Below are 26,079 nucleotides of genomic sequence, written 5' to 3'. Positions count from 1 at the left end.
AATTAAACGATTTCTAACTAAAACACAAAAGATCTTGTTCAGGTGATAGGAGAGATTATCCTGCTGAGGAGCTGGCATTGCAGAGCTGTGCTGGAGCCCTTAGCCACTGCTTACATTCCGGCCCCAGGAGCAAGCAGCGTTACTGACTTAATTGCAGCCGCCAGGCTCCGATTGTGCTGCTGCACGTGCTACCAGGAGTGCAGCAGCCAACTCAGGAGTCAGCACTCAGCCCAAGGGCGTCATCTGACAAGGTCATCTGCTCTTTTTCTTGCCAGTATTTTGTGAAGTACTGGTGCCCCCGAAACGTAAGTTCCCTATCCAGCCTCTGAAAAAGGAAAGCATAAGAAAAGCCGTATTGAGTTTTCCTCATTTCTTAGGGAAAGCATCACTGCATTCTGAGATCACTGTCCCATGTTAGTGTGCAACTGTTACGCTTGGAGTTGTTTGAGACAACAAAGGGATGTTACCCAGCTCCAGCAAGATTTCTAGATCTTTCCAAGCCCACAGCTACCCTGTGCAACACTCTCCACTTAGAAGACCCTTTTTGGTCTCTGCAAGCTTTGGCCCACCACCTGTCAATGGCAGAGTTTCCATCTCCCCCAGCACAAGCAATGCACACAGGGAGAGCACTGGTACTGCCTTGAGGAAGCGGGTCAACACACTCTCGCTGCCCAGCACTCCCATCATCAGCCAGGGTGGCAGCTTCCCATGCAACTCCTCAGGTAAGCCCGCTCCACTGCAGCCCCCGCACAAGCTCTTTCATAGGATCATAGAATTGTTTAGATTGGAGAAGACCTTGAAGACCATCAAGTCCAACCACTGACCTAGCTCTCCCAAGTCCACCACTTTCCTTGCACAAGGAGCACAAACTGCCTCATTCCTCAACCACAGGCAGGATCTTGAGTCCAAAGCCTGTCCTGAAGATTGAGAGCAAACCTGCTTTGGATCCACTTCAGCTTGATGCTACCAAGCAGTTGGTTTTTACAGGTCCCTTGGAAAGCTGAGCTGAATAAAGTACTGGTAAAGCTCTAGCAGGCACTATGCATCTGCAGGCTGGCTGTGGTTCCCATCTGGGGGTGACTGGGAGTTAGTTGGGTGCTGGGCAAAGCAGTGCACCAGACAGCAGGGAAGTCTCTGAACCAGTGGCAGTTTGCACCCATCTGTAATCTCAGCTGGGGGACTGGGTTGTAGTCTGCTCTGTGGTGGGGTGCCTTGCCCTGGGGTATGTGACGCTGATGTCTGACCCTCTCCTTACAGCAAACTCACTGCCGGCCATTGCTGTGGACTTCCTGGAGCGGGAAGAGGATCCAGAGCGTGGGGACACCACAGAAGCCAGACCCTTCCCTGATCCACAGCAGGGGCTGCTCAACGCGCTCATGTGCCTCAGCAGTGACAACTGGTAAGAAAGCCCCCTGTTCACTCTTCCTCCCTCTCAGTGTAAACCTAAGTTAGAAATGCTTTTTCCTAGTGCTTCAGGGCCCAGACTGCCCAGATGTCCAAAAGGAGCTAGTGATTCCACTCCAAAGCAGTCCCAGTATAAAGATGTGAGAACAGGAGCAGGTCCATGCTGTTTCCTAGCTTTGCCTTCTGCTCCATGTAGCTGCAAGTGAAGTCTTCAGGGGGTTGAGGGTCCTGGAGGGACGTGACTAAATTACAGAGTGCAAACTCAGCTATGGGGTGGCAGTGCAGACTCTCACTCCTGAACTGCCCTCTGAGGATGGCCAAGAGGGGAAAATGCCTCAGTACCAGCCAGATGGGACTGTATCTCAGCGACAGGGTCCAGGGAGGGTGCAGGAAACAGTCTCCCAGCTTCTAGGAAGCGGCGGCACAGGGACTTCATGTGCCAGGGATTTCAGGAAGACTGTCCTGTTTAACAGCCACAAATTAACCCATCCGCTCTGAAACCATCTATTTGCCTTTTGGGGTTATGTACCCTTTGACCGCCACAGCATCCTGTGGAAACAGTTCCACGATTTGATTAAGTGCTGCATGAGAAGCGCCTCCCTCTGTTGGTGTGAGTCGACACCCTGGTGATTTCAGAGGGTGCTGCCTAGTTCTTGGGCGGTGAGAAAAATCACTCCTTTTGGTAATTGCCTTTCAGGCAGGAGAAGGCAAGGGGCCTCTCCAGTGTCAGACGCCTGGCAATCTGCCACTCAGAAGTCCTTCTCTGTAGACTTCGTGATGTTTCCCTGGCAGTTAGCAAAGAGGTAAGAACTCTGTGTTTAATTGTGTCTCATGTACCTCGTACGTGGGGTGTGGAGTAGGTATCTGCTTGTTCACTTAGATGTGTGCTCGGTGTCTGCCTTAATTACTATTTTTAGTCCTCATTTTTCTAACAGCTGTGTCACCTAGCTATATGATCCGTCTGTACATAGAGCTATGTCTACCAGTACGTAGGGCATCTGTCTCTCTCCTCTTGGAGCTAGGTGTCATTCTCATGCAATATACAAATGCAGAAACAGAGACACTAATCTGGTGATTTGCCACAGCCCAAATCTCTGCCCAAACTGTAATTAAACACTGCAGCTTCTGCCTTCCAGCTTCCTCCACTTCCTCCTCCTCCACAGCATCCTGGGGGACTGACTGCATGCATTTCTTTTCCAGTGTTTCCTGATGATGTCTTCTCCTTCTTCCTTTCTGGGTGATTTGTGGCAATTTGCCTTTTCTAGTGATCTGCTGTCCCCGTGCACTGGTGGAATTTTGCACTGCAGCCACTGGGTGCTTGGAGCAGCCTGGCTGTGGGGTTTGCAGCGCAGCCGCACTCAGCTTCACTCTCTCATCAGTTAACAAGAGGTCTCAGCCTAAGCTCCTTCATAACATCTGCGGTGATGTGTCCAACTTGGTGCTTGTCTGTGGCCTGAACCAGCTGCGTTGTACTCTTACTACACGATTGTCCAATAGAGAAAATATTCCTTTGCATGCAGAAGATAGTAAGACTTATCTCATTTCCATGAAAATCAGTCCTTTTAGCCAATATTTAATGATGTTGAAGGGTTTGTATTAGGTATCATAGGATCATAGAATGGTTAGGGTTGGAAAGGACTTCAAAGATCATCTAGTTCCAACCCCCCTGCCATGGGCAGGGACACCCTCCACTACACCAGGTTGTTCAACACCTCACCCAACCTGGCCTTGAACACTGCCAGGGATGGGGCATCCACAACTTCTCTGGAAGGTTTGTGTGGCAAGGTTTTGATAGTGGGGGGGTTACAGGAGTGGCTTCTGTGAAAATTGCTAGAAGCTTCTCCTGTGTCCAAGACAGCCAGCACCAGCCAAGAGGGACCCGCTGCTGGCCAAGGCCAAGCCAATTGGCAACTGTAGGGCCTCTGTAATAACACAGTTAAGAAGGGGAGAAAAACCCAACCTGTGCAACAACTGGCAGCTGGGGAGAGGAGTGAGAGTGTGTGAGAGCAACAACTCTGCAGACACCAAGGTCAGTGAAGAAGGAGGGGGAGGAGGAGCCCCAGGTGCTGGAGCAGAGATTCCCCTGCAGCCCGTGGTGAGGACCATGGTGAGGCAGGCTGTGCCCCTGCAGCCCATGGAGGTTAATGGTGGAGCAGAAATCCACTGGCAGCCCACAGAGAATTCCACACTGGAGCATGTGTATGCCCGAAGGATGCTGTGACCCTGTGGGAAGCCTGTGCTGGAGCAGGCTCCTGGCAGAACCTGTGGACTTTCGTCTAGGTGAACTGATTTTCCTTACAAAGTGGTTCTTATGGTTTCCCTCATGACCTCCCCAGGTGAACAACCTCCGCTCGAAGGTGGCTCACTTTGCAATTGGCACGCTTGGAGTGCTCTTCAGGACCCTGAAGACGCACATGGACTATGAGGTGGATGCAGCTGCTTGTGTCTTGCTCCAGAGGATGGCAGACTCCAGCAAGTTCATTCGCAAAGCAGCCAATCGAACCCTGGGGGTCATGGTGCAGAGCGTACCTCTTGCCAAGCCTCAAAGAACCAACTGGCTGCATATTCTGCAGCTTTATGGCCCACAGGGTTTTCCCCTCTAATTTGGGGTTTTTTTCAAGAGTCTGCAGATTTGGAGGTAAACGAGTGGGATAAGTCCCAATTTCGCTGTAGCTGTCTGTGTAGTGGGAGCCCTCTGATGAGTCAGCATGAATTGTCTTTCCTCCTTCCCCCAGCAATGACAGGGACTAATGACTGTGCTTCTGGCCCTCCTTTTCCCTCTGCCCCTGTGTGTGTTCACTTGTTTCCAGGCACCGCAACGTCCTGGTGCGGAAGAGTGCAGCTGAACACCTTCTGACCGTGATGGAGCAAATTGGAGCCAAGAAGCTGCTGTCGGGCATACAGGACAGAACCGAGCTGCTGGTGCACACGCTGGTGAAGCTCGCTCAGGACTGTCATCAGGACACAAGGTGATGATCTTCATTTCACCTCTGAAAACTTGAAAACTCTTTTGATGTCTGGCTATAAATGAGAAAACCACAAAAGAGTGGAAGGTGAAGTAGATATTATTATTAGTAGTAGTATTATTAAATATAAAGACAGTTATTTCACAGTGTGGATAATGTTGTCTGAGGAAATGGCTGCACTGAGTAACGTGAGGTTGTCCAGTGAAGACCCAGGCAAAATAGTCATTGAGTACCTCAGCCTTCTCCATATCCTGTGTAACCAGGTCTCCCATTTCCTTCCAGAGAGGGCCCACATTTTCCCTAGTCCTCCTTTTATCCCTTATGTACCAATAGAAGTTTTTCTTGTGGCCCTTGATGTCCTTGGCCAAATTTAATTCAGTCAGGGCTTCAGCTTTCCTAACCTGATCTCTGGTTGCTCAGACAATTTCTCTGTATTCTTCCCAGGCTACCTGTCCTTGCCTCCACCCTCTCTAGGCTTCCTTTTTATGTTTGAGTTGTTCCAAGGAGGTGATCTTTGAATATTAGCAATCTTTCTTGGGCCCCTCTTCCCTGCAGGGCTTTATCCCATTGTACACTACAAAGCAGATCCCTGAAGAGGCCCAAGTCTGCTCTCCTGAAAGCCAGGATAGTGAGCTTGCTGAGCGCCCCTCTTTGCCACCCTGAGGATCTTGAATTCCACCATTTCATGGTCACTGCAGCCAAGGCTGCCCTTGAGCTTCACACTCCCCACCAGCTCCTCCTTGTTGGTGAGAACAAGGTCCAGAATAGCACCTCTCCTTGTTGGTTCCTCTGGAAGAGGAGATAACTTGGAGAAGGAAGTTATCATCAGTGCATTCCAGGAACCTTCTGGATAGTTTGTGCCCTGCTGTCTTGTCCCTTGAACAGATATTGGGGTGGTTGAAGTCTTCCATGAGGACCAGGGCTTGTGAACATGAGGCTGCTCCTGTCTGTCTACAGAGGCCCTCATCCACTCAGTCTTCCTGGTCAGGTGGCCTGTAGCAGACCCCCACTACAATGTCAGCTGTCCCCGCCCTCCCTTTAATCCTGATCCATAAGCTCTCGGTTGGCTCCTCATCTATCCCCAAGTGGAGCTCCGGGCACTCCAGCCGGTCTTTGACACAGAGAGCAACACCTCCTCCTCATCTCCCCTGCCTGTCCTTCCTAAAGAGCCTGTATCCTTCCATTCTGACACTCCAGTCATAGGATTCATCCCACCATGTCTCCGTGATGCCAGTAAGATCATAACCCTGCAGATGTGCATATGCCTCTAACTCCTCTTGTTTATTCCCCATGCTTTGTGCGTTTGCATAGAGGCATTTAAGCTGAGACTCGGATGAATCTGACTTCCTGGCTGGAATTCCTCTCTGCTGCTCTTCAGGTGCTCTCAGCTTGTCTTTATCAAGCTTAGTATTACCCCCCTCCCCCTTCAAACCTAGTTTGAAACCCTGTCAATAAGCCCCCCTAGCTGTTGTGCTAAGACCCTTGTTCCCCTTTGAGAAAGGCGAATCCCATCTGGTGCCAGCAAGCCTGGTGCCGTGTGGGCCATCCCTTTGTCAAAAACCCCAAAACTGTGGCAATGACACCAGCCACGAAGCCAAGTATTAATAGTCTGGGCACATCTGCTACTTCCAGTGTCACTGCTCGCTACTGGAAGGATAGGAGAAAAGATAACCTGCGCCACAGATCCCCTTAGCAGCTGTCCCAGGGCCCTGGGGTCTCTCTTCACCGCCCTCGGACTCCGTGTTGCAGTTTCATCACCACCCACACGGAAGAGCAGCAACGGGTAACAGTCTGAGGGCTGTCCCAGGCTGGGAAGTTTCCTAGCGATGGCCTTAACCTGGGCACGAGGGAGGCAGCAGACCTTCTGCCGGGTGGTCACCAGAGCTGAGCTCCTTCTGAGGGGGTGACGGCCACCAACGAACCACCCCTCTCGAGCGCTCACGCTCACCGCGCCGTTGCTCCCAAACGGCCGCAGCGCCGCGCGCCGTTTGCCCGCGAATTCCCGCGCATGCGCCGCTCGCCGCGCGCCTGGGCTGGCGGATGTTGGGAGGGGCGGGGGCGCTGCCGGAGCCGCGGCCGCGCCTCTCGCGAGAGGTACCGGCGGCGCGGGGGGCTCTTGGCTCTCCCGGGCTGTCCTCGCTTTGCTCAGCCAGTGTTGTTTGGGCTTGTGGGCGCAATGCAGAGCTGAAGCGTTGGCCGCTGTTGGTCCCTGAATGATCCCAGACTGTTGTATCTGGGAAGGTCAAGACGATCCTGGAAAGATTCCGTCTGTCTTCAACCAATGTGTTCAGTCTTTCTAAATCCCTTCTGCAGATTTAGTTGCCTGTGGTGGTCGTCACACGTTTTGCTTCCCCATCATTGTAGAACGTTGTCTGTGGCTGAATGACCTCCAGGTTTCCTCTGAAGACAGCTGCAGTTTCATAGTAGCAAAACCAAAGCAAAACCAAAAAGATCCCCTTGCTTTGATTATTACTGTAAACTCCCATTGATAGATGGCAAGAAGACATGAACAACCAGCTGTCTGTGTACAGACACATAGTCTGGAATAGTCAATAGTAAGCATGAGGTGATTTGTCCTGGCTTCTCGGCCAGTGAAAGAAAGGTAAATTATTGTGCAATGGCAGCAAGACGCTGCAAATAAGCCGTGACAGCAAAGCAGGGGATGTGCTTTGCTCGTGCCATGGGATCTTTCGATCCCACAGAAGCATACCCACAATTTCGGAGGAAAATTGTATGTTCCCATTGCCCGGCGTTGTCCTGTTGCCTCCGGTGTTCAGCTGGCAGCATTGTGCAGTGGCAATAAGTGGAGGTAAATATCTCTCTCTGCTGAATAGGTAATACCTTCTCACGTAAGGATTGCGCATGAGGAGTTTAAAATATCAGCTTATTTTACTAAAACTTTTCCTTTGTTTATTCACAAGAGAGGAAAGACAGGAATAGTCTGTAGAAAAAAAAAAGTCATTCATTTCTTTCTTTCCTGTGTTAGGTGTTATGGACAGAAGATGCTGAATATATTGATGAGTCATCAAAAATTTGATAGATATTTGAAGAAGTCTGTCCCCTCACGTGACTTGGAAGAAGTTATGGCAACAATTAAGCAGAAAGTAAGTGCTTGACAGGAGAAATGTCTCCTTTTGCAAGTACCAAGATTGCTGATGTGAGATGAAACATACCTCATCTTTCTTTCTCTCATTCTTCTTCTGCTGAATCGTTTTGCTTTTGGGAATGAGCTGTGGATCCTTAGTGTGTTTATCTGCAGACAGTGAAGGAAGTAGTATGGTTAGAAAGAAAGTGGGTGCATTTTGAATATCAGCCACGGAGACACGGAGAGGAGAGAGGAGGAGACCGGGGCGGGGGGGGGGAGGGAGAGGAGAGGAAAGGAGAGGAGAGGAGGGGAGGAGAGGAGAGGGGAAAGGAAAGAGGAAAGGAAAGTAGGAGAAAATTATTTCACTTTCAGGTGTAAAAAAACACCATCACCACTCCCACCACTACACCCCCGATAAGGCAAGGAAGTGAGAATGGTGCTTCTGAAGGTAACAGAATTTTTGCAACAGATGAAGGAAGTAGCAGTGCCAAGAAAATTTCCAAACATACGAAGGATGCACAAGGCAATCCTAATTAGTACATCTACTGTCTGTATTCTGGGAATACTGCCCTGCTGTCATGCACTGTGGAGCTGGAAGAGGCTTTGTGAATTCAGCATCCAGTGGAAAATCATCCCTATCTTTTTTTTGTTCCTCTCCATTTACATTCTAGAAAGGAATGTGCCTTTGTGCAGGAATAAGGAGAGTGAACAGGAACCAAATCAACTCTCAGCACAATGGTCCAACCTCCAAAGAGTCCAAACGTTTCCTGCTATCCCGTTTAGGAAGGCTTGTTCCCTACCAGTTTGCATTATTCCCGTTTGTGCTCAAGACTAGTGAATTCAGGATTTTATACTGCTGCCCGTTATGGTAGCACCTATAACCTGCCTTGGGTTGTTCAAAACAAATAGACATCACTGAACCTCTGGCCTGTCTATGTTGTGAAATGTTTTCCTCAGCCTTTCTAGGTGGCAGTGAAACTGTTTATAACTTTTCTGTTAAACAAATAACAAATTTTATCTTCTATATATTCATGTTGGGTTTCTTTATATATATAGATGGGAGACCGTAAATGTGAACGTCCATCTGCCAAGGACCCCAGGAAGCCTAGGAACAGTGACTCGATGATAGCCCAGGACAACTCGCCTACTGATGGAAGGTACTGAGCACTTCTGTTGTATCTGACAAAGCACGTGAGGAGCTGTACATGTCTCTTCCTCGGTAAAATCTTTCCGGCAGAGATGAGCTGTGCCAGAGATTGTTTCCTTGCCTCACAAATCTTCCTTGATAAAAAATGCCTACTTCTACGTTAGGCTGAACACAACATCTGGGAAGGGTTTTCCACAAAAATTGAGAGAGGGGAAGAGACAACCACCGGTTGTAGCTCCAAAGATCCAGTGCAGTGTTGAGGACATTGTTGTGGAGATTGTGAGAGGGTCATGTCTCTGCCGTTTGTCTTGAGACAAGTAGTTTCAATCAGCATATTATTATCTGAGTGGAGTCTTTTTTAGGTGAGTGGTTTGATGAGAAGTCCCAGTCTAGAACCAAGATGCCATTCCCAGAACTAGCACTTTCCATGCATGTGGTTTGGCCTGACTTGAATCGTTGCTTTCTGACCCTCAAACAGTACCAGCAAGACAATTTCTGAGCAGTTCTGGTTGACAGATGTCTCAATGTAGACTTTTTCTGTAGCTCTTCATATCGTTCAGACCCATTACTGGTTGGTTCTTGGACAGCATGTTTTTTTCATTGTGCTGCAATCAGCATTCAAGGCAGGAATTTGGTTCTTGCTGTCTCCCTGTGCCAGCAGGAGAGCTCTTTGTACCTGTTCTCCTCTGATAACAGAATGGATTTATTTAGCTCTGTTGTGCTCAGCAGTGGCAGGAAGGTGACCACACGCCTTTCTAGCATAGTTAGGATCTCCACATGCTCATGGCAGACAGAGGTGGATCCAAGAGAATTGTTTCGATTGGGTTTGTTGAGCTGTGGATTCAGTCCCTAGGGAAGCAATAATGTGAGCATAGGAGTGGGATGGCTGGCTTCTGTTTTTGTCTCTGTTGCTGATCCTCTGGATCCTTTCTGATATGCCCCTTAATCACTCTGGGTAGGATTCATCTGTTCAGATACATCTGAGCTATTTATCCGGATTCCCATGCCTGTTGGAGAGACACTTCTCCAGAGTAAGCAATTTCCGTATAATACAGACACCTCCCATAAGATGAGGCATTTCAGCTTTGAAGTAGTGCCTATTTTTCCCCACAAAGGGATGCTAGATGAGTACCTGGGAAGACATCTGAAGACAGATTAGATTAATCCCATCTTCGGTGCCTTGGTTTTCCTGAGTAAGCGCTCGCAATAATGGTACTTGCATCTTGTCTCCTGTAATGATTGTCATCAGATCAAAGTTGCTTTTCAGATCAGGATCTAGCTGAAATCACATCATTAGGAAGTCTCCTCAAGATGTTTTCCTCGCAGTGAACTGAAGGTATTATCACCAAAAGGTCTCACTTAGATTTTATTTTCCAGTTTGAGGTCTGGCTCTGATGTACTCAGCTTACACCGCAAGACAGTCCGTCGCTCTGTGCTTCGCACTGCGGAAGAGAGTGAACAGCTCCAGGACCTTTACGAGCTTCTGACGGGCAAGGAGTTTCAGACACGAATGAAGGGAGTGCTGCTCCTCCTAGATCACTGCAAAAGCAGCCCCCAGCTCGTTTGCACTAACATTTTCTAGGTATGTGTATGTAGGGCATCTCTATTGCTCCTTTCCCCTTAGCTCTTTTCCCAAGCCTCTACCAGTACAGTTAACTCAGTATGTCTTGGCATTACATACTAGTCGTTTGGGACAGGCTGGTCCCAAACTTACCCCAAATAACTTAATTCAGCTCCAAGCTTCAGGGCAAGTAATTTCAGTCCAGATGTGTTTTTCTGACAGGTGCCTATTGGTGCTGTTCAGGAGATGATGTCAGAATTTACTGTTGCTGTAGCTTCTGCTGTCTCCTTCTACCAGTTAGGTTGAAATAAAGGAAGTGCAGCCACTGAAAGCTTGGCAATTATCCTCTAGAAGAAAAAAGGGTTGAGATGGGGGAGAGAAGTGTCAGGCTGGGTTGATTTTAAAAAATATAAGATTTTGTTTTAAAGGATGCTCCCGTAAACTTTGTCTTGCCTCTTCACAACTCTGCCATTTCACTTCCATCCTCCTCTGCTTGGGAAAGACTTCTCACTCTTCCTGGAGGTCTTTTTTTCTCTTTGGAAAGAGGAGGAAAATGACTAGAAATAGATCTTCTTCCTTCTCCCAGGAGCTGCTTTTTTTCCCCTTTTCCAGAAAATGGTGCCAGATAATGTGGCTGTCAAGGGACTGAACCTGCTCTAATGAGAACTGCACAGCACATGAAACTTCTGAATTCTACCTGTTAGGTAGACAAATGATCTGGATCCTGAAGAGTTCTTCAGAGCCCTGCACTCCTCTAGATATAGGTTCTGGGCCAGATAAAACAAAACTTGGATCTCATCCAGCCACAGTTTTGGCAAAATGAAAACTACCTTCAGTACTGCAGACAACTTCATGGAAAAATAGGCATCGTAAATACCTGTTTTCATACCTCAATACCAAAGATGCTATTTGCATTGTTAAAATGGGATTAGTTTAATGATTTATAGGGAAAGAGAAACACCCTATGAACTATCCTGTCTCCTGCAGTAGGGAGAGGGTGAGGTCCTGATCTGCGTTGTGTCCGATCTGCGCTGTGTCCTGATCCATATGACCTGCTGCAGGTTGTGCAGCATGCCTTCCGCTGCCTACCAGGGTCATGCTGAAGGTCTCAGGGATCCTCAGGCTTGCTTTGGCTGGGAGTACACCTGCCCTGCAGAGAGACCTCCAGCCCATTCCTTATCGCTCTCCAAAAGTGATGTGTTTGCATGCTGTGGCCTGGCAAATATGGTAGCATGTTCCTTCATGGGTAGTACTACAGAAGTCTATGTTGGTGTCTTTACAGTTCATCAAAACAACTATTAACAGCTACTTTTTGGTCAATGTGTTTGGAATTATTCCCTTGTGATCTGCTCTAGAAACTGTGCATATGGGTAGTATGTTCACAGATGGTAGTATTATCCACAGATGGACCACTCGGTGGATAAAAAACTGGCTGGATGGTCGCACTCAGAGTTGTGGTCAATAGTGCGATGTCTACATGGAGACCAGTGTCAAGCGGTGTTCCTCAGGGGTCTGTTCTGGGTTCAGTGTTGTTCAACACCTTTGTCAGCAACATGGATGACAGCATTGAGTGCACCCTCAGTAAGTTTGCCAATGACACCAAGTTGCGTGGTGCCGTGGACTCACTTGAGGGAAGGGATGCCATCCAGGGGGACCTTGATAGGCTTGAATAATGGGCCGTGCCAACTGCATGAGCTTCAGCAGGTCAAAATGCAAGGTCCTTCACCTGGGTCGGGCCAATCCTAGGCACAAATACAAACTGGGCACAGAGTGGGTTGAGAGTAGCCCTGAAGAGAAGGATTTGGGGGTGTTTATAGATGAGAAGCTCAACATGAGCCAGCAGTGTGCTCGCGTGGCCCAGAAGGCCAACCGTATCCTAGGATGTATCAAGAGAAGCGTGGTCAGCAGGTCAAGAGAGGTGATTCTCCCCCTTTATTCTGCTCTTGTGAGACCCCACCTCGAATACTGTGTCCAGTTCTGGTGTCCCCACCATAAGAGAGACATAGATCTGTTGGAGCGTGTTCAGAGGAGGGCCACAAAGATGATCCAGGGGCTGGAGCACCTCTGGTACGAGGACAGGTTGTGGGAGCTGGGATTGTTCAGCCTTGAAAAGAGAAGACTTTGGGGCGACCTAATAGCTGCCTTCCAATACCTGAAGGGAACCTACAGGAAGACTGGGGAGGGACTTTTTACAAGAGTGTCCACTGATAGGACAAGGGGAAATGGGTTTAAGTTGAAGGAGAACAGATTTAGATTAGATTTTAGGAAGAAATTCTTCAGTATGAGGGTGGTAATACTTTGGAATAAATTGCCCAGAGAAGTTGTGGATGCCCCCTCCCTGGAGGTGTTCAAGTCCAGGTTGGACAGAGCCTTGAGTAGCCTGATCTAGTTGAGACGCGTCCCTGCTCATGACAGGGAGGTTGGATTAGATGATCTTTAAGGTCCCTTCCAGCCTATGCCATTCTATGATTCTATGTATTTTTTAAAAGCATATGGAGATATTGTTCTGATGTTAGCTCCTTGCTTCCCCTCACCTGCCACAGGTTTCATTTTGCCTTAATTTGGAGGCAGTAACCTAAAAATAAAGGAGTCAGAAAAGCAGAAGTAAAAGGATGAGAGTAAAGTAGAATGGGATTATACTAAGATTTTTTTGTCTCACCTCCGTTTTATGGTTGCTGTTAATGATTCACAACAATGCGTACAAGGATGGACAACTGGGTGGCTCTCTAAGTGAAGAAGGGGCTGGTAAGGGGTTGGTTGCGGCCAGGGGACACAGTTGAAAACCATGCCCGAGTTTGTAGCAAATGGTGTTCTCTGTGACTCTTGGGTTATTCTTAGGCACTTTATTTTAAGCGGCTGGATCCCCTGGAGGATCCAGCTGCAAGGATCTAGCAGAGACATGTTGATATTTCCTGGTTTTCTTTTTGCACACATTTCCACTGGGGAGGGAGACTAAGGCTGCTCTGTGTAGCTTTCTGGAGGTGTTTACGTCTGCCCACTGAAACCTCAGTGAATTGTTTAAAGTTTGGTGAGATGAATCCAGCCTGAATTTCCTTCTCGGTCTTCTGGTGTAGATTCAGAAGCCCACCGGCAATAGTTGTGTTACCACTGTCATAGCTGCAGCTGTGACCAGAAGCTTCTAGTCCCTAGGGCTCTTCATCTGCTGTTTGCTCCAGCTCTGACTTCTGTCGAAATGTGAGATGAAAGCTGGTGTGTGCGTACTTATGCACGCAAGGAGTTTGGTTTTGGAAAGACGAATGCCATCAATAAAAGTCTCGATGGCAGGAGGTTTGGGGTTTTTTTTAACACTGATCAAAATCTGCTACAGAAGAGCAGGTTCCACATAAAGTGTTTGGGTTCTATGGTTGATGCCAGGTTTGCAGATCACTCATGTAGTTTATGCTGTCTATCAAACGCCCTCAATTCCTGCCGACTGTAACTGGTGAGCTGGTTAACCAGAAGCTGTGGCGGTGCAGTCCTCATGCACCCGTTCCCAGACAGGCTTGAATGTGTACCAGCATTTTCCCAAAGTCCCAGGAGTGCTGCTTGTCTGCTTTGGTACAGAAGGAGCTGAGCACTAAATCGTGGAGTGCAACTTTGCTAGAATTCAGGGACAAAGGGATTTTTGGAGGTTGTTTGGGCCCAATTTGACTTCCTAAATGAGTTGCTTTGCTTTTGGCGTGAAGGGACACTGGTCCATCGGAACTTCTGCAGAACAGCTTCCTGGAAGACTCTGTATTATGGGCTTTAGCTGGTCCTGTCTATTTTCCACCTTTCTTCTTAGTCTTCTTTTTTTAAAGGGAATTTATGATTTGCCAAGTTCATTTCTTTAGAACAAACAGGTATAAATCCAGCTGTAAATGATTGCTTGTTCCAAATGTTGTTCTGCATGGGGCAAGATTGCTATAGCCAATAACTACATAGCCAAGGTCTGCTGTAAATTCCCTTGCCACGCAGATTTATGGCAGCTGTGAAAATGCAGCACTGGGTGAATAGGCCTGAAAAATTTAGTGTTGACGAGGCAGGTCTTAAAGGGGAATGAACAACTTTCTCCACATCAGCTGCTTTGCAAACTCAGTGAATCTGCTGACTTGCCGCCTTTCTGTGTCCCAAGTACAGGGTTGTTCCTGATCATGAAGTGGGGAGAAGGGTGTAAGACCTGTACTGCTCTTGGCCCTTATCCATTTTCTGTGGTGCCTGGGAGAAGGCTGGGGAAAAGTTGCAGAATCCTGCTAACAGAGAATGTGGCAAACATATCCCTTCAGGGTTTCGTATGGAGCTTTCTGTCATTCCCCTCTCACCAGTTCTGAGAGACCACTGGAAAATTTCCATGCTGGCAGATGTCAGAACAGGAGCAAGGCACATCCGTCTCATAACACTGACTTTACCCAGAGATAGGTTCAAGCAAACAAGGTGGGATATATTTTTTTCGTTCTGCTCATTTTTATGGATGTTTGCAAAAATTCAAAGAGGCAACTGAATCACAAATATTTCAAAAATCAAGACCTAGGGCTTTAGTGGAGGACGGAAGGTGCTACTGGAAAAACGCATGAGTGAAACCTTCCCACGTGCTTTAAAATTGTCTGCCTTTGCAATTTAAAATCAAGTGGCAAATGACAAAAAAACCACCAGGACTCTAAATAATTGTGCAACTGTCCTAGCTTAGAGTAAGTGAGCGCATCTTGCCCTGTTGCTCCACTGGGTTGCATAGCTCAGAGCCCGGCTATTGCTTCAAGACACTGTTGACATATGCCTCAGATTGTAAGTCTTAGGTGAGACTTCCTCATCTGTCACCTTTAATGATCCATGCAAAAATGCAAGCTGGTTGCAAAATTGCTTGATCACTTGATGTGAAAACAAACCAACCAACCAACCAACCCAAACCAAAAAAACCCCTCATCCCTGAGACTAAAATTCTACTACAAACAAAGTAATTTGCTTCCAAATGCCTGAATCATTTATTTAGCTTAACCCTGACATTGGCCTGGATATCCCCAGCTGAAGGCTGCACGCTTTCATTAGCTGTGACCTGGGACCCTAATCCTGCTTGAGGGAGCCCCTTGTAGATGGGGGTGAGTCAGCAAATCAATCCCAACTGCAACAGGACCAAGACATAGATCTGGCTCTCCTCTGACATCTGTCCTACCCTGTCCTCTGTCATGAAAGAATGCCCTTCAGATGGCCACTGCCTGATGCCAGGGCATGGAGCCAGGCCAGCAGCCCGAGTAGCTCCCAGAGGAACCAGCCCTCTGCAAGGGGGGAAGGGAAGTTTCCCCTGTAGGTGTTAACGTAGCAAAGAGGGGAATACAGTGAAAATAAGAGCAAAGAGAAGCAAATTCTTCTGCTGCTCACGTTGCAAATGCTGGGCTGCCTGTCCGGTGGCCAGCAGGTTTAGCTAAGAGAATTAAAGCTGCGTTAATAAGAACTGAGCTGCCTGCTGCCTTGTCTCTAACTGCCGTTAAAAGCACCTCTGTCTCTAGGTCTCTCAAGGCAGCTAAAGTAATGGTTGGGCAAATTTATTATTGACTTGAGCTTTACTGTTTCAAAATTCACAGGGCTTTTAGAACCCTTAAATTGAAAGGTGAATAGTGCCTATATACTTCCTAAAAGCCAAGTAAAGAAGCAGTTCCCCTTCACCTATCCAAAACTCAAGTGTTGCCCTGAAAATCTGTGTAGATACCCATATTAATGATTAATTAACATTTTGTACTTCTTCAAGATCTCCAGATCTCAGGGTGTTTTTTTCAGAGCAGCAGCTGTAAGGTAACTCTCTGGGGAGGAACGGCAAGTGTGAAACAGCATCTGCCAATAATGCAAGAGTGCGAGGCAGTAAGTGAAGTGTCTGTTTAAAAAGGTGAATGAGAAGAATGTAATTACCAAAGCAGAAACTTAATTAGGGTAGCAGGATCAATTCTTCCGTTTTGTCTTCTGCAAAAAGGAGCACTTAATAGCACAGCGCTGCTTAAAACCACTTTGGGATTTGGCTCTGTAGTGGTTCGTAAAGAAGTAGGTTGCCTGCTTTATCGGTGCCATCCTGGTGACACCATGAGGTATCATAGTGCATCCCACGTGCATTCTGCCTCCAAGAAAAGCTTTGCTTGGCTTATCACAGCGGTAAGACTGAAGCCTTGCAGATCGATTCAGGCAACAGTTTATAAATTAAAACAAGACCCCAAATAAACAACAGACAGTATAGGAAACACTAAAATGTGTATGACAGTCAGGTGTTGGGAAATCAGTTCATTTTCCAGTCTCTCTACCAAGATCTGATTTCAGAGATGTAACAAGAGCCCCTAAGACCGGATGGTGTTGGCAATGAGCAGTAATTCTTTCTTCTGAGAGTCTTGTCTGTAGATTCCAACAGGTAACTTAAAGATTTGACATCAGCTTATCCTTAAAGTGCAATTGGATGTGTGGACTTCTGAGCCTTCTCACCCTTTTCGTTAGAGGAGAGAGAAGGTCACTTCTGCAAAGCTGTGGAATGCAAAACATTTTCACTGCTTATATGTGATTTAAAATTTGAGGGCCCTGATGTGAAATGTTTAACGCAGCTCCTTGTACAGCAGTCAGCTTTGGATTTACAAATGTGAAATGTGAGCTTTTCTTTTTGAATTTTAAATCCTCCCAAGTAAGCTGGAAGGAAAGAAGAAGAAAAGGACTCAGAAACCGGAAGAAATTTACTTTCTTTTACAAAATGCAATTACCCCTGCCCTTTCCCCTCCCCTCTTTTCTTATTTATTTTTTCTTATAACCTCAGAAGAGTGACCATAAATAAATGTTTTTCTTTCAGATAAGGCATTGCTGCTGCAAGCCTTTGCCCAACGAGCGCGTTTCCTCAGCGGCCAAGGTCTGCTGGACGTCACAAAATATCTCTCAGGTATCACCTGCTTCAGCTAATTTCTACTTCTCTAAGGCAAGACGTCTTCAGTGGGAATATTTAGAGGGAATGGCTCTGAATGGACAGTGCAGTAGCTCATCTAACAGCAGAAGGTCCTGAGCTTGTCCCTCCTGCAAAATACACATCCTTGATGTACTTGGCAGAGCTTTGCCTGGCTGCTGTGGAGTCATGTGGCATGTGAGATGAGGACGGTGCTCAGGCTCCAGTGCTGAGCCCTCACTGGGACATCTCAGGACCCGCCTTCAGGAAAGAGAGGGGCTAAAAGTACCCTGGCTGGCTCCTCTCTTTGAAGGACAGTACAGTAAAGGTGATGGAGGTCTGCAAGAGGTCCCTTTTCTAAAGCGGAAGACCATCCGTTAGAAAAAATCGTGGCAACTGGTATCTCTGAGGATCAGTTTGTGTTGTGATCATGTGATTCTTATTTTCCTGTTGGAAACTTCTGGGGATGAAGCCTGCAGAGCCTGGGGGTCATGGCGTAGGTGAAAACTCAACACATATTACAGGCAAGGATTTTGTGCAAGGCAGGGTTTGGGGGCAGAAGTGGGCGGTTCAGCTCAACCCACTGATGCTCCCTGCCTGTATGGCAGATACGACATTGGACTCTGAGCATTTCGGGATGTGCAAACAGTCTGTTTCTGTATCAGCAGTACCCGACACGCTACAAACGCAGCCGATAACTGATTCAGAATCGTAGCTTGCAATGTCAGCAATAGTCGAGGAATGGAAAAAATAATCATCTCAATATATACTAGAGAAGACTATTTGTAGCTGTGCTTTAATTAGGGCTAAATCCACTGCTAATTATGCCAGTATCTTTTAATCCAAGGTTTAATACACTTTGCTGCTTCATTCTGAATCTCAAAAGGGCGCGTTTTGCCATAGCGAATGTAAAAGGGCCTTTAAAGATAGTTTGAATAAGGTGAATCTTCACAAACACAGAATTTAGTTTTACAGTCATTTTAATCTCTTTTTCAAATCAAGCATTTGAACATAAATCGGGACTACTTTGGAGAGAGCAGATATTCTCGCTGGGATTTAGTGGGAACAAACAGCTCTGTCTCTTCTGAAGCTCCATAGTGACCGCTGTGTTTAATAGCGTTTAAGCTCAAATTGACTCCCATTTTAGAATAGGTACCATAACCCTTTTACTGCTTACCAGAATTGTCTTCAGGTACTTTAAATGTGATGACTGATGCTAGATCAACAGCGTAGAGGAAATGAAGGTCCTTCCGCTACAGAGTAATAAATGGTTGCTGCATAGCATTTCCACTGAGCAGAAAATAAGAACTCTGTCTCCAGACCATTTCAGATTTTGATCTCTCAGCAAAATCTGCCATGCAAGGAGCCTGTTGGTAGCACGTTTTTGTTTGTATTTATTATAGTACCGTTCAGAAAATGAGATGAGAGCAGACTTCAGAGAGAATGAGAGGAAATGCTTGTTTTTTTGTTACATTTCAGCCCCCTTTGTAAGATTTTTCTATCTCAGTATCCCTGTTTCAGGGAATGTTGTGAGGGTAAATGCCATCAAAATCGTGAGATGCTCAAATGCCACAGCAATGGGATCTGAGTAACTAGCTAAGACTTCCTGAAGTCTGAAACAGCTGTTCAGTAGAAGCTACCAAGTATGAGGGGAAAAACCTCAAATTAGACCATTCTGCCACAGACATCAGTCACTGAGGTTTCTAAGAAAATTTCATTTCAAAGAAATGAAAATTAGAAAACTGATTTGAAGCAACACACATCTTCTGTGGGCTGGAGTTTTGAAGTGTGGTATAATACTGCCGTTCGCTGTGTGCCACTGAGCAAAGACTTTCGGCATTTATCATCAAAGGTCACAAAAAAAGAATCGTCTTTTTTATTAGAAATTTTTCAATTACCTCTCTAAGCTGCATTTCAAAATCTTCAGCAGCTGGTTTAGACAACTTCTTGGTGGAAATATACAGCAATTTGTCATTTTTGTCATTTGTAATGCAGAAGTGGCTAGTGAAATGATTTACAAAATGTGTGTGATTTGCTTTGCTAAGTCTATCACAGATACAAACCCTCTGATTTAGAGAAATTAAGGTCCTCAGAGGTAAGTGGTACTGTTCAGTGGCTGATCAGTCATTGGTGCCTGTTTCTGTATCATTGGCCTCTTTGTGCTTGCTGATCTTAGCCAGAAAAGCCTTCCAAGCACTAAAACTAGAGGTACATACTTGTTTGCATTAAAGTTGTTAAGAAGCTTGTCTCTTTCGTCCCACAGTGCTTGTGACATCTGTTTATCCCTGGAAACCCCAAGCTGTCAAGAACTACGCCCTGCCTGTGCTCTGGTTCTTCCTGGGAAACGGGGCCCTGCCTGTCCAAAGCAGGAACTTCAAGGCTGTGGGTACCACACTTGCAAAAAGCCTCTACGAAGTGATGGGCTCCAGGCTGAAGGAGTATGCTGCCAAACAGCCTCAGCAGGTGGAGAAAAACCTCTGCGACCTTTTGGACCTGAAAGCTGGATGAAGGCTTGATGTGCTCCAGGAAGCTGATGGGGAGGCGCTGAGTGGGACAGGTGGAGGCAAAGGTGGATGTGGCAGTGGCCTTGGATTTCCTCTTTGTGTCTGAAGAATGGGATTTACCCTACAGAGTTTATCGCTACAGGTGTAGGCTTTTAAAAATAATAAAAAACATAAGGAAGTTTTTTTTCTTGAGTTTTATATCTTGAGCTCATCTTAATTAAGAATCTTGCATAGATACCAAAAAGCTAAAACCCGTGTGTCAATGCAATTTCTAACTGTAAAAAAGAAAATAATGTATTTATATACATGCTTAGAAAGTAAGAGATACGCATATATATATATATATTTATTTCTCAAGTGAGAGATGGGTTTTGGAAGCATTGGGACTGTAGGATTACATGGCTTGACTTGGGAAGCAGAGAATGAGACCAGGACCTGCTTGCCCAGAGGGTATGCGGTGGGGCTGTCAGAGGATGTGCAGGTCACTGGATGTGTGGGTGTACGCCATAGGGGCCAAGCTACCAGGTGGCCCCTTCACAAGTCTCTAGGAGCTTCTGGTGCAAGGGCAGATACCTGAGATGTCCAGGTCTGAGATGTCCAGGTGAAGCTCAAATAACAGCACGAGACACGCTGGGCCCATGTAAGGTTAAAAGAGTCTTGACAGATACAAGGGCCTTGTATGAAGCTGGGAGGCCAAAGAATACTGCAGGAAGATCTGCCCATCCCAGGGGTCTTGGGGTCTTATGTTTATTTGCTGCAGTGTTTGGTATGTCTAAAGCTCTATAAGACTCCAACCTGCCAGATACTCTCGTTGCATTGGGTCACCTCTTAAGGAACCTCTTTTTTTTTTTTGTAGTACTGAAGGGGCGAAATTATTTTGTAGGCTCTTCTAAAATGTTTTTTTTGCTGCTGTTTTTTTGTTTTAAACTCCCAACTTTTGGTAGGAGGGAGCACTCAGAAACTCATCTCTGAAGTCTTGGCAGGTGATCTAGGCCAGGGGCCTGGCTCTGAAACACTGGTGTCTCTGGGGATCTTGCAGAATCTGGTGGAAGTCATAGTCCTTGTGGATCTGCTTAACAACTTAACAGAAACAGGAACAGCCAGGTAGTGTGCAGTTGTTTTGCAGGCATGATGGGGCTCCACAGAGTGTATGTGTGCACCCAAATGCTAAGGGTGGAACACTGGAGAACGTTAGAGGGTGTCTCAGTTGAAATCACAGATCTTGAACTGTGTCTCTTCGTTAAGAACTTGGAGTTTGCTACTGCTCGAGATGTATTTTACCAGGCTTTTTTTTTTTTTTAAGCAGTTGGCGTCTCTAGAGGCCCTCCTGATTTTGCTTCTTCTGCCTCAAAATTGTTCTTGCTGTTTTTTTTCTCTACAGATCTCTCCCTCCGATGCCCCATAAATTCTGCTCTGTGCAGGCTGCTTTTGCTGGGCTTGAATAAAAGCTCATTGGTTTTACTTTATCTTTGGCTGTGCTCGGACCCTTGGCAATGTGGAGGGAAGTTTCTGCACTTGGGAGAAAAAAAATCTCTGATGCACATTCTGTGAGCCCTCCCAGAGCCTGTTTTTACGCGTTTAGTTGCAGCACTTGCAAAGTAGGTTTGAAAAGTAACCCATGTAACTGGTTCCTTAACTCTCTGTTGGCCTCAGGTGGTGCTTTCATGCAGTGTTCCCCACTGTCAATGAGAATAAAGCATTGCCTGCTGTTACCTATTTTCTATCTAGGTGCTTTACTCTTTTAACTTTCCAGCTAAAACATTTTCCCTGTGAGAGGGGCACTCCTACCACAGCGAGTTCAAATTTAGCTGACAAGGTGACTGCCTGCAGTGACAAGCAGAGGGGTTAATAGGTGGGGGTTAATTCAGCTCAGGTGAGCTCTCCTGCCACATGTTTGCACAGGTGTACATCTCAGAAATTATTAAGAAGCTACTAAGGTTTTTGGATGATACAAAGAAAAGGCAGAGCAGTGTCTGACCTTCTTCCAGCACTGGTAAGAATTTAGATATTTAATTTTTCTAATTTATTTTTATTATAATTTTATTACTCAATCCTTACCAGAGAGGAGACAGCAAGCTGCATTTGCAGGGCCAGTTTAATTCATTTAATGATTGCATTTAATTTGCAGTGCAGCAAGTTAGTATAGCAACCAACAGAAGTTAGTGTAGCAAAAGAAATGTATGACAATCTTGTACATTGGCTTACTCTTACCTTACATCTTGCCAGAGCTCCAGGACAGACCCTTAGCTGTCACAGATGGTTCCTTCTGCTTACTGAAGGTAAAAGTGGTTGTCATCAAGAGAAGGTGGGAGAGAAAAGGTAATGGCTTCTACAATAAAGGATTGAAGAAAGCTTATGTTCCCCTATAAAATGAGAGTGGTCAAGCAGTCTTGTGCCATCTCTCTGTGCAAAGGGGGCATTAGAGCTCTGAAGTTGCATGAGCAGAGAGACTGGTGCTATGTACTCTGCATCTAGTCTGCAAAATACATAATTTCCTCAAATGAGCATTTTCTTCTCACCAGGAGTCAAAGCACAAGCCTGGTGGCATGGCTTGTCTGCTGTTCAGAGTGCGCGTGCCATGCAAGTGTGCTAGCTGCACCCAGAATCTCCCTATGGAAATGCAACCACAAACCCTTGGAAGAATGTAAATGCATGAACTTTGCAGGGCCAAGAAGACTATTGGGATGGTATGGAAAAATGAATGGGAAATAGGGAGGGTGGCAGGGAAGGAAGGACGACAAAGGAAGGATGGACCCAAAGTATGGTGCGGAGGCTAAAGGCTCCTGTTGTAAGTAATGTTGATGCTGCCTCATGGTGCTGCTGTGAGAGGTGGAGCAGAGAACTAAAGAATGCATCAGAAAGGAGCTGCTTTTGCAGAGATACAGCTGGGTCATGGAGTGTAATAAAGTGATTCCGTTACAATTTGCTCTTGCCAAGGTTAAAAGTGGGCTTGGGAACCAGCTGCTGAAATCCCTCTCCCAAGCGGAGGGAGGGAGGCTGCACTCAGGTGGTTATTTTCATCCTTGTTAAATAGTGATGATGGGAATAAAAGAGGTTTTACATTGCTACCAAATCTCTGACAGCTGACACTGAATCCTGATACTGAGATACTGCCTTTGATACAGGCAGAGGTGAGAAAAACACTCTAGTTAAAATTAGAATTGACCTGAACCTTTAAGCCTCCAGACTGCTTTGGTATCTCTAGCTGAAAAAAAACAGTAACCTTGGCCAACAAACTGCTCATGTGTAACCTTCAAAGCCCCCCAGTAGTTTTTAAATGCAATTGGCAGTGGCAGGCCAGCCCGTAAAGCCTCTCTCTGTGCTCGTAGCTGTGCCCTGTCTAAATGACGGCTGTGCTACTTTCACAGCCGTTTAGTGTGCTGCAACTCTGCTGCATTTGAAAGCAGAAAGTAAAAACTCTGTCCCCTTTGGCGACTGCAGTGAAGGCTGCAGGGTGCACAGGTCTGTCACTGCTGGCTGCTGGGCCCTGGAAAGCATGTACGTGCCCAGCAGCCAGCGCTGCAGTCAAGCGCAGGCTTTCAAGCACAGCGTGAAATTTCACGTCCCTTGTGATTTGACTGCTGCTGCTTGAGCTTCCTCTGCAGCTGCACGCACATCTATACACACATGCCTATACATAGAGATGCTTCCTCTACACGATAGTTCTCCTCTGCGTATGCTGTCAGGCTATGCTCTATATCAGGCTATAAAGCTGCTCAGTGTTGTCACGTTTCTGTCAGTGCAAATATTCAAATAGTAGTACTTGTCATTTCAAGAAGGAGAACTGGCTATACTACTAAGATGACTTTCATACGAATCCAATTGTGCCAGTACTTGGATCTCTGTTGCTTTGACTGCTGTATTATTCTGGCAGTTTTTTATTTTTGGTATCACCCAGTACAAACAAAGCCTGCTCCTGTTTCCCCAGGGAACAGCCACTCTCCAGCTCAATCAGCCCCATAGCTCCGGTAGGTGCCCTTGCAGGCGGGACCTCTGCAGCTGTGGGACCTCCCTGCGCAGTCCGGCAGCTGCTGGCAGGTCCTGCTGTTTCATTTACCTGTCACAGGGCAACGAGTACTCCATTTGAAGGTAAGGGTACCAGTGTGCCCCTCCGCTGGTCCTGCCCGGGGCTGACAGTAGTTCACATTTCACATTCGCAGGAAGCTATTTTTTTGAAAACTTACAGATTGCTTTTGTTCCAGTAAGTGTTGGCCTAAAATCTTCCTTAGTGCAATTCCAATAAGGAATAAATCCATCCCACCATATCCTTTCCTCACTTGTCCTCTCCTCTTTTCTATAGACTTCTCTGTGTTATCTGCTGCTGTTGATTACTCGGCATTACGATGGTGTCATTTATTTACATGTTTGGGGACAATGTTCCTCAGAGGTCCTGTATAGAACAAAGTTTTCTAACTCGATATGTTCTGTGCTGACAATAGGCCTAAGCAAAGAAAAGTTGGCCCAAATCCCAAAGCTTTGCACATTCGCAATCCAAGTCGTTTCCGGCTCTCGTAGCTGTCTTCAATCACAATTTTATACGTAAGAAGAAACGTATTTCACTGGGAAAAGATGCACTGCTTTTGAAAAGGCATATATATGTATATTTACCCAGGACAGCAGTCAGGTAGTGGTGTTTGTAACTCTTTTGCAGAAGGATGAGTTGACTGTGAGGCCATTAACAGGTGAGAAGGGTTTCTCAAATCTATTTATACTCCAGACTGGCTGCCATTCAGCCCAGAGCTATGTGATAATTTATTGCCGTGGGCCAGTGCTTGCCAGCATCATGAATTCCTGCGTAGCTGGGACAAGCACTTCTGGGTTCAGCGCTGACTCTTGGCGGACTGTGTGATCATTGGCAATGCTGCCTTTTAAGAAATTATTTAACAGTTTCATTTAATAATCATTTGAATCTGTTAAACTTACTTTTTAATTCATAGCTGCCATTATTCCTCTGCCTTAGGAAAAAACACTTCATAGCCCAGTGCAAACTATAACATTTTGACAGCAAAGGCTGCATGGTTGCCAATATCTGATGTTATGGAAGAAAATGCATGTGCGATGTGTTAATTAGGCTTTCTGAAGGAAAAAAAAAGCCATTTTATGTGGCTGTGTGTGTTTGCTTAGCTGTGGATCTAATCCTGGCCTCTGCATAAAGCCCAGGCAGGGTAGCACATTGCAGGGAAGAACAGAATTCCCACTTCAGTCCTTGAGCTCATAGGGTTGCGATTACCAGCAGTGAATGTGTCCTTTTGGCTTTTTCTTGGAGGCAAAATTAGGGAAATAAACTGCCTGTTTACCCCCCTCCTCATCCCAATATTCTCTCAATATTTTTAATACATCTACCTGCACACCACTGTTTGAAGGGTGGATTTTTTTATCTCTCCTTAAAGTCATTGCTCTTTCTTAATCTTTAAACATGGTAATAAACAAATGTGGGTGACGCATGGTCCTCCTGATGATGCTTTGAAGTTCTGGTAAGTGCTCAGCTTACAAAACTAAATTTAGATTTTAGCTTGGATCTTGGCTCAGTTTCCTGCAAATTTAGGAGGAAAAGAAAACTTGATATAGAAAAACTTGAGATAATTGGATCCATTTGGCCTTGTGTTAGCTTTCTGCTTACCCTTTTACAGGACTGGCTTGTCATCCGCAAATGGGTGGATGGGGGATGGTCAGCCTCAGTGCTATTGCATTGTACTTCTGGAGCATATCAGTCTCCTGGAAAGCATCATCTGAAGAACAGAGAATCTCACACAAGTACTAGTCTCCTTTTTGCTGCAAGGAATCTGAATTAAACCTATGAAAGGACTCTTAAAATTATTATTTAAAGTAGTACCTTTCTGTTTTTGCTGGTTTGTAAACAACCTCTGAAGACGTTATGACAAGCTTCGCCGTGCGTTGGAAGTAGATAGGCTGTAGAGCCATTGGTCAGCCAAGGGAAACAGGGATTATACTGAGCATCTAATTGCCTGCTGCGCTCCTAATGCTGTGGTGTTTCCAGTGATTTTTTTTTCTGTGGAAAAGCTTAATCTAGCTATTTTACTGTTGAGGGAACTCTGGGTGTTGTGGGTTAGGCCGCTCCAGCAACCAAACCCTACACAGTTGCTCACTCCCCCACCCCCAGAGATGAGGGAGAGAATCAAAGAGGAAAAAGAAAAGAGACCCGTGGGTTGAGATAAGAACAATTTACTACTACCGCTACCAATATATATGTACGGATATGTACAAGGATAAATATATACAAACGAGTGATGTACAGTGTAATTGCTCACCACCCCTTGACCAAAGCCTGTCTCTTCCCAAAGATGCAATCCCCAAACAGATAAATCCCGATACCGCAATCCCGGATGAACGGGAGGCCCGAAATAGAGAGTGAGAGAGAGAGAAAGCACTCTGAGAGTCCGAAAGTGAGAGTCCTGGAAAGGCAAAAAGCCCTTCTTTCTGGCTGACCCTCAGTCTTATACTGGGCATGATGCTGCATGATACGGAATACTAATTGGCCAGTTTGGCCCTAAATCCAAGTACAAATCACAAGGGG

General features: G+C 46.2%; 1 protein-coding gene across 1 annotated transcript in view; it reads left to right on the top strand.

The window, feature by feature from the left end:
• The window catches only part of LOC147529293 (TOG array regulator of axonemal microtubules protein 2-like), a 28,415-nt gene extending 8,867 nt beyond the window's left edge, over window positions 1–19,548 (top strand). Inside the window, exons 5-13 of the mRNA XM_086626331.1 lie at window positions 276–305; window positions 1,258–1,399; window positions 2,102–2,207; window positions 3,741–3,976; window positions 4,215–4,373; window positions 7,357–7,474; window positions 8,512–8,612; window positions 18,562–18,575; window positions 19,304–19,548. Coding sequence (XP_086482457.1) covers window positions 276–305; window positions 1,258–1,399; window positions 2,102–2,207; window positions 3,741–3,976; window positions 4,215–4,373; window positions 7,357–7,474; window positions 8,512–8,612; window positions 18,562–18,575; window positions 19,304–19,548 — 1,151 coding nt within the window. The remainder of the gene's footprint in view (window positions 1–275; window positions 306–1,257; window positions 1,400–2,101; window positions 2,208–3,740; window positions 3,977–4,214; window positions 4,374–7,356; window positions 7,475–8,511; window positions 8,613–18,561; window positions 18,576–19,303) is intronic.
• The last annotated feature ends 6,531 nt before the right edge of the window (window positions 19,549–26,079 follow it).

This window comes from Tauraco erythrolophus, chromosome 2, assembly GCF_009769465.1.
Source record: "Tauraco erythrolophus isolate bTauEry1 chromosome 2, bTauEry1.pri, whole genome shotgun sequence".
NCBI classification, from domain to species: Eukaryota; Metazoa; Chordata; class Aves; order Musophagiformes; family Musophagidae; genus Tauraco; species Tauraco erythrolophus.
This window is presented reverse-complemented; position numbering and strand designations above follow the sequence as displayed.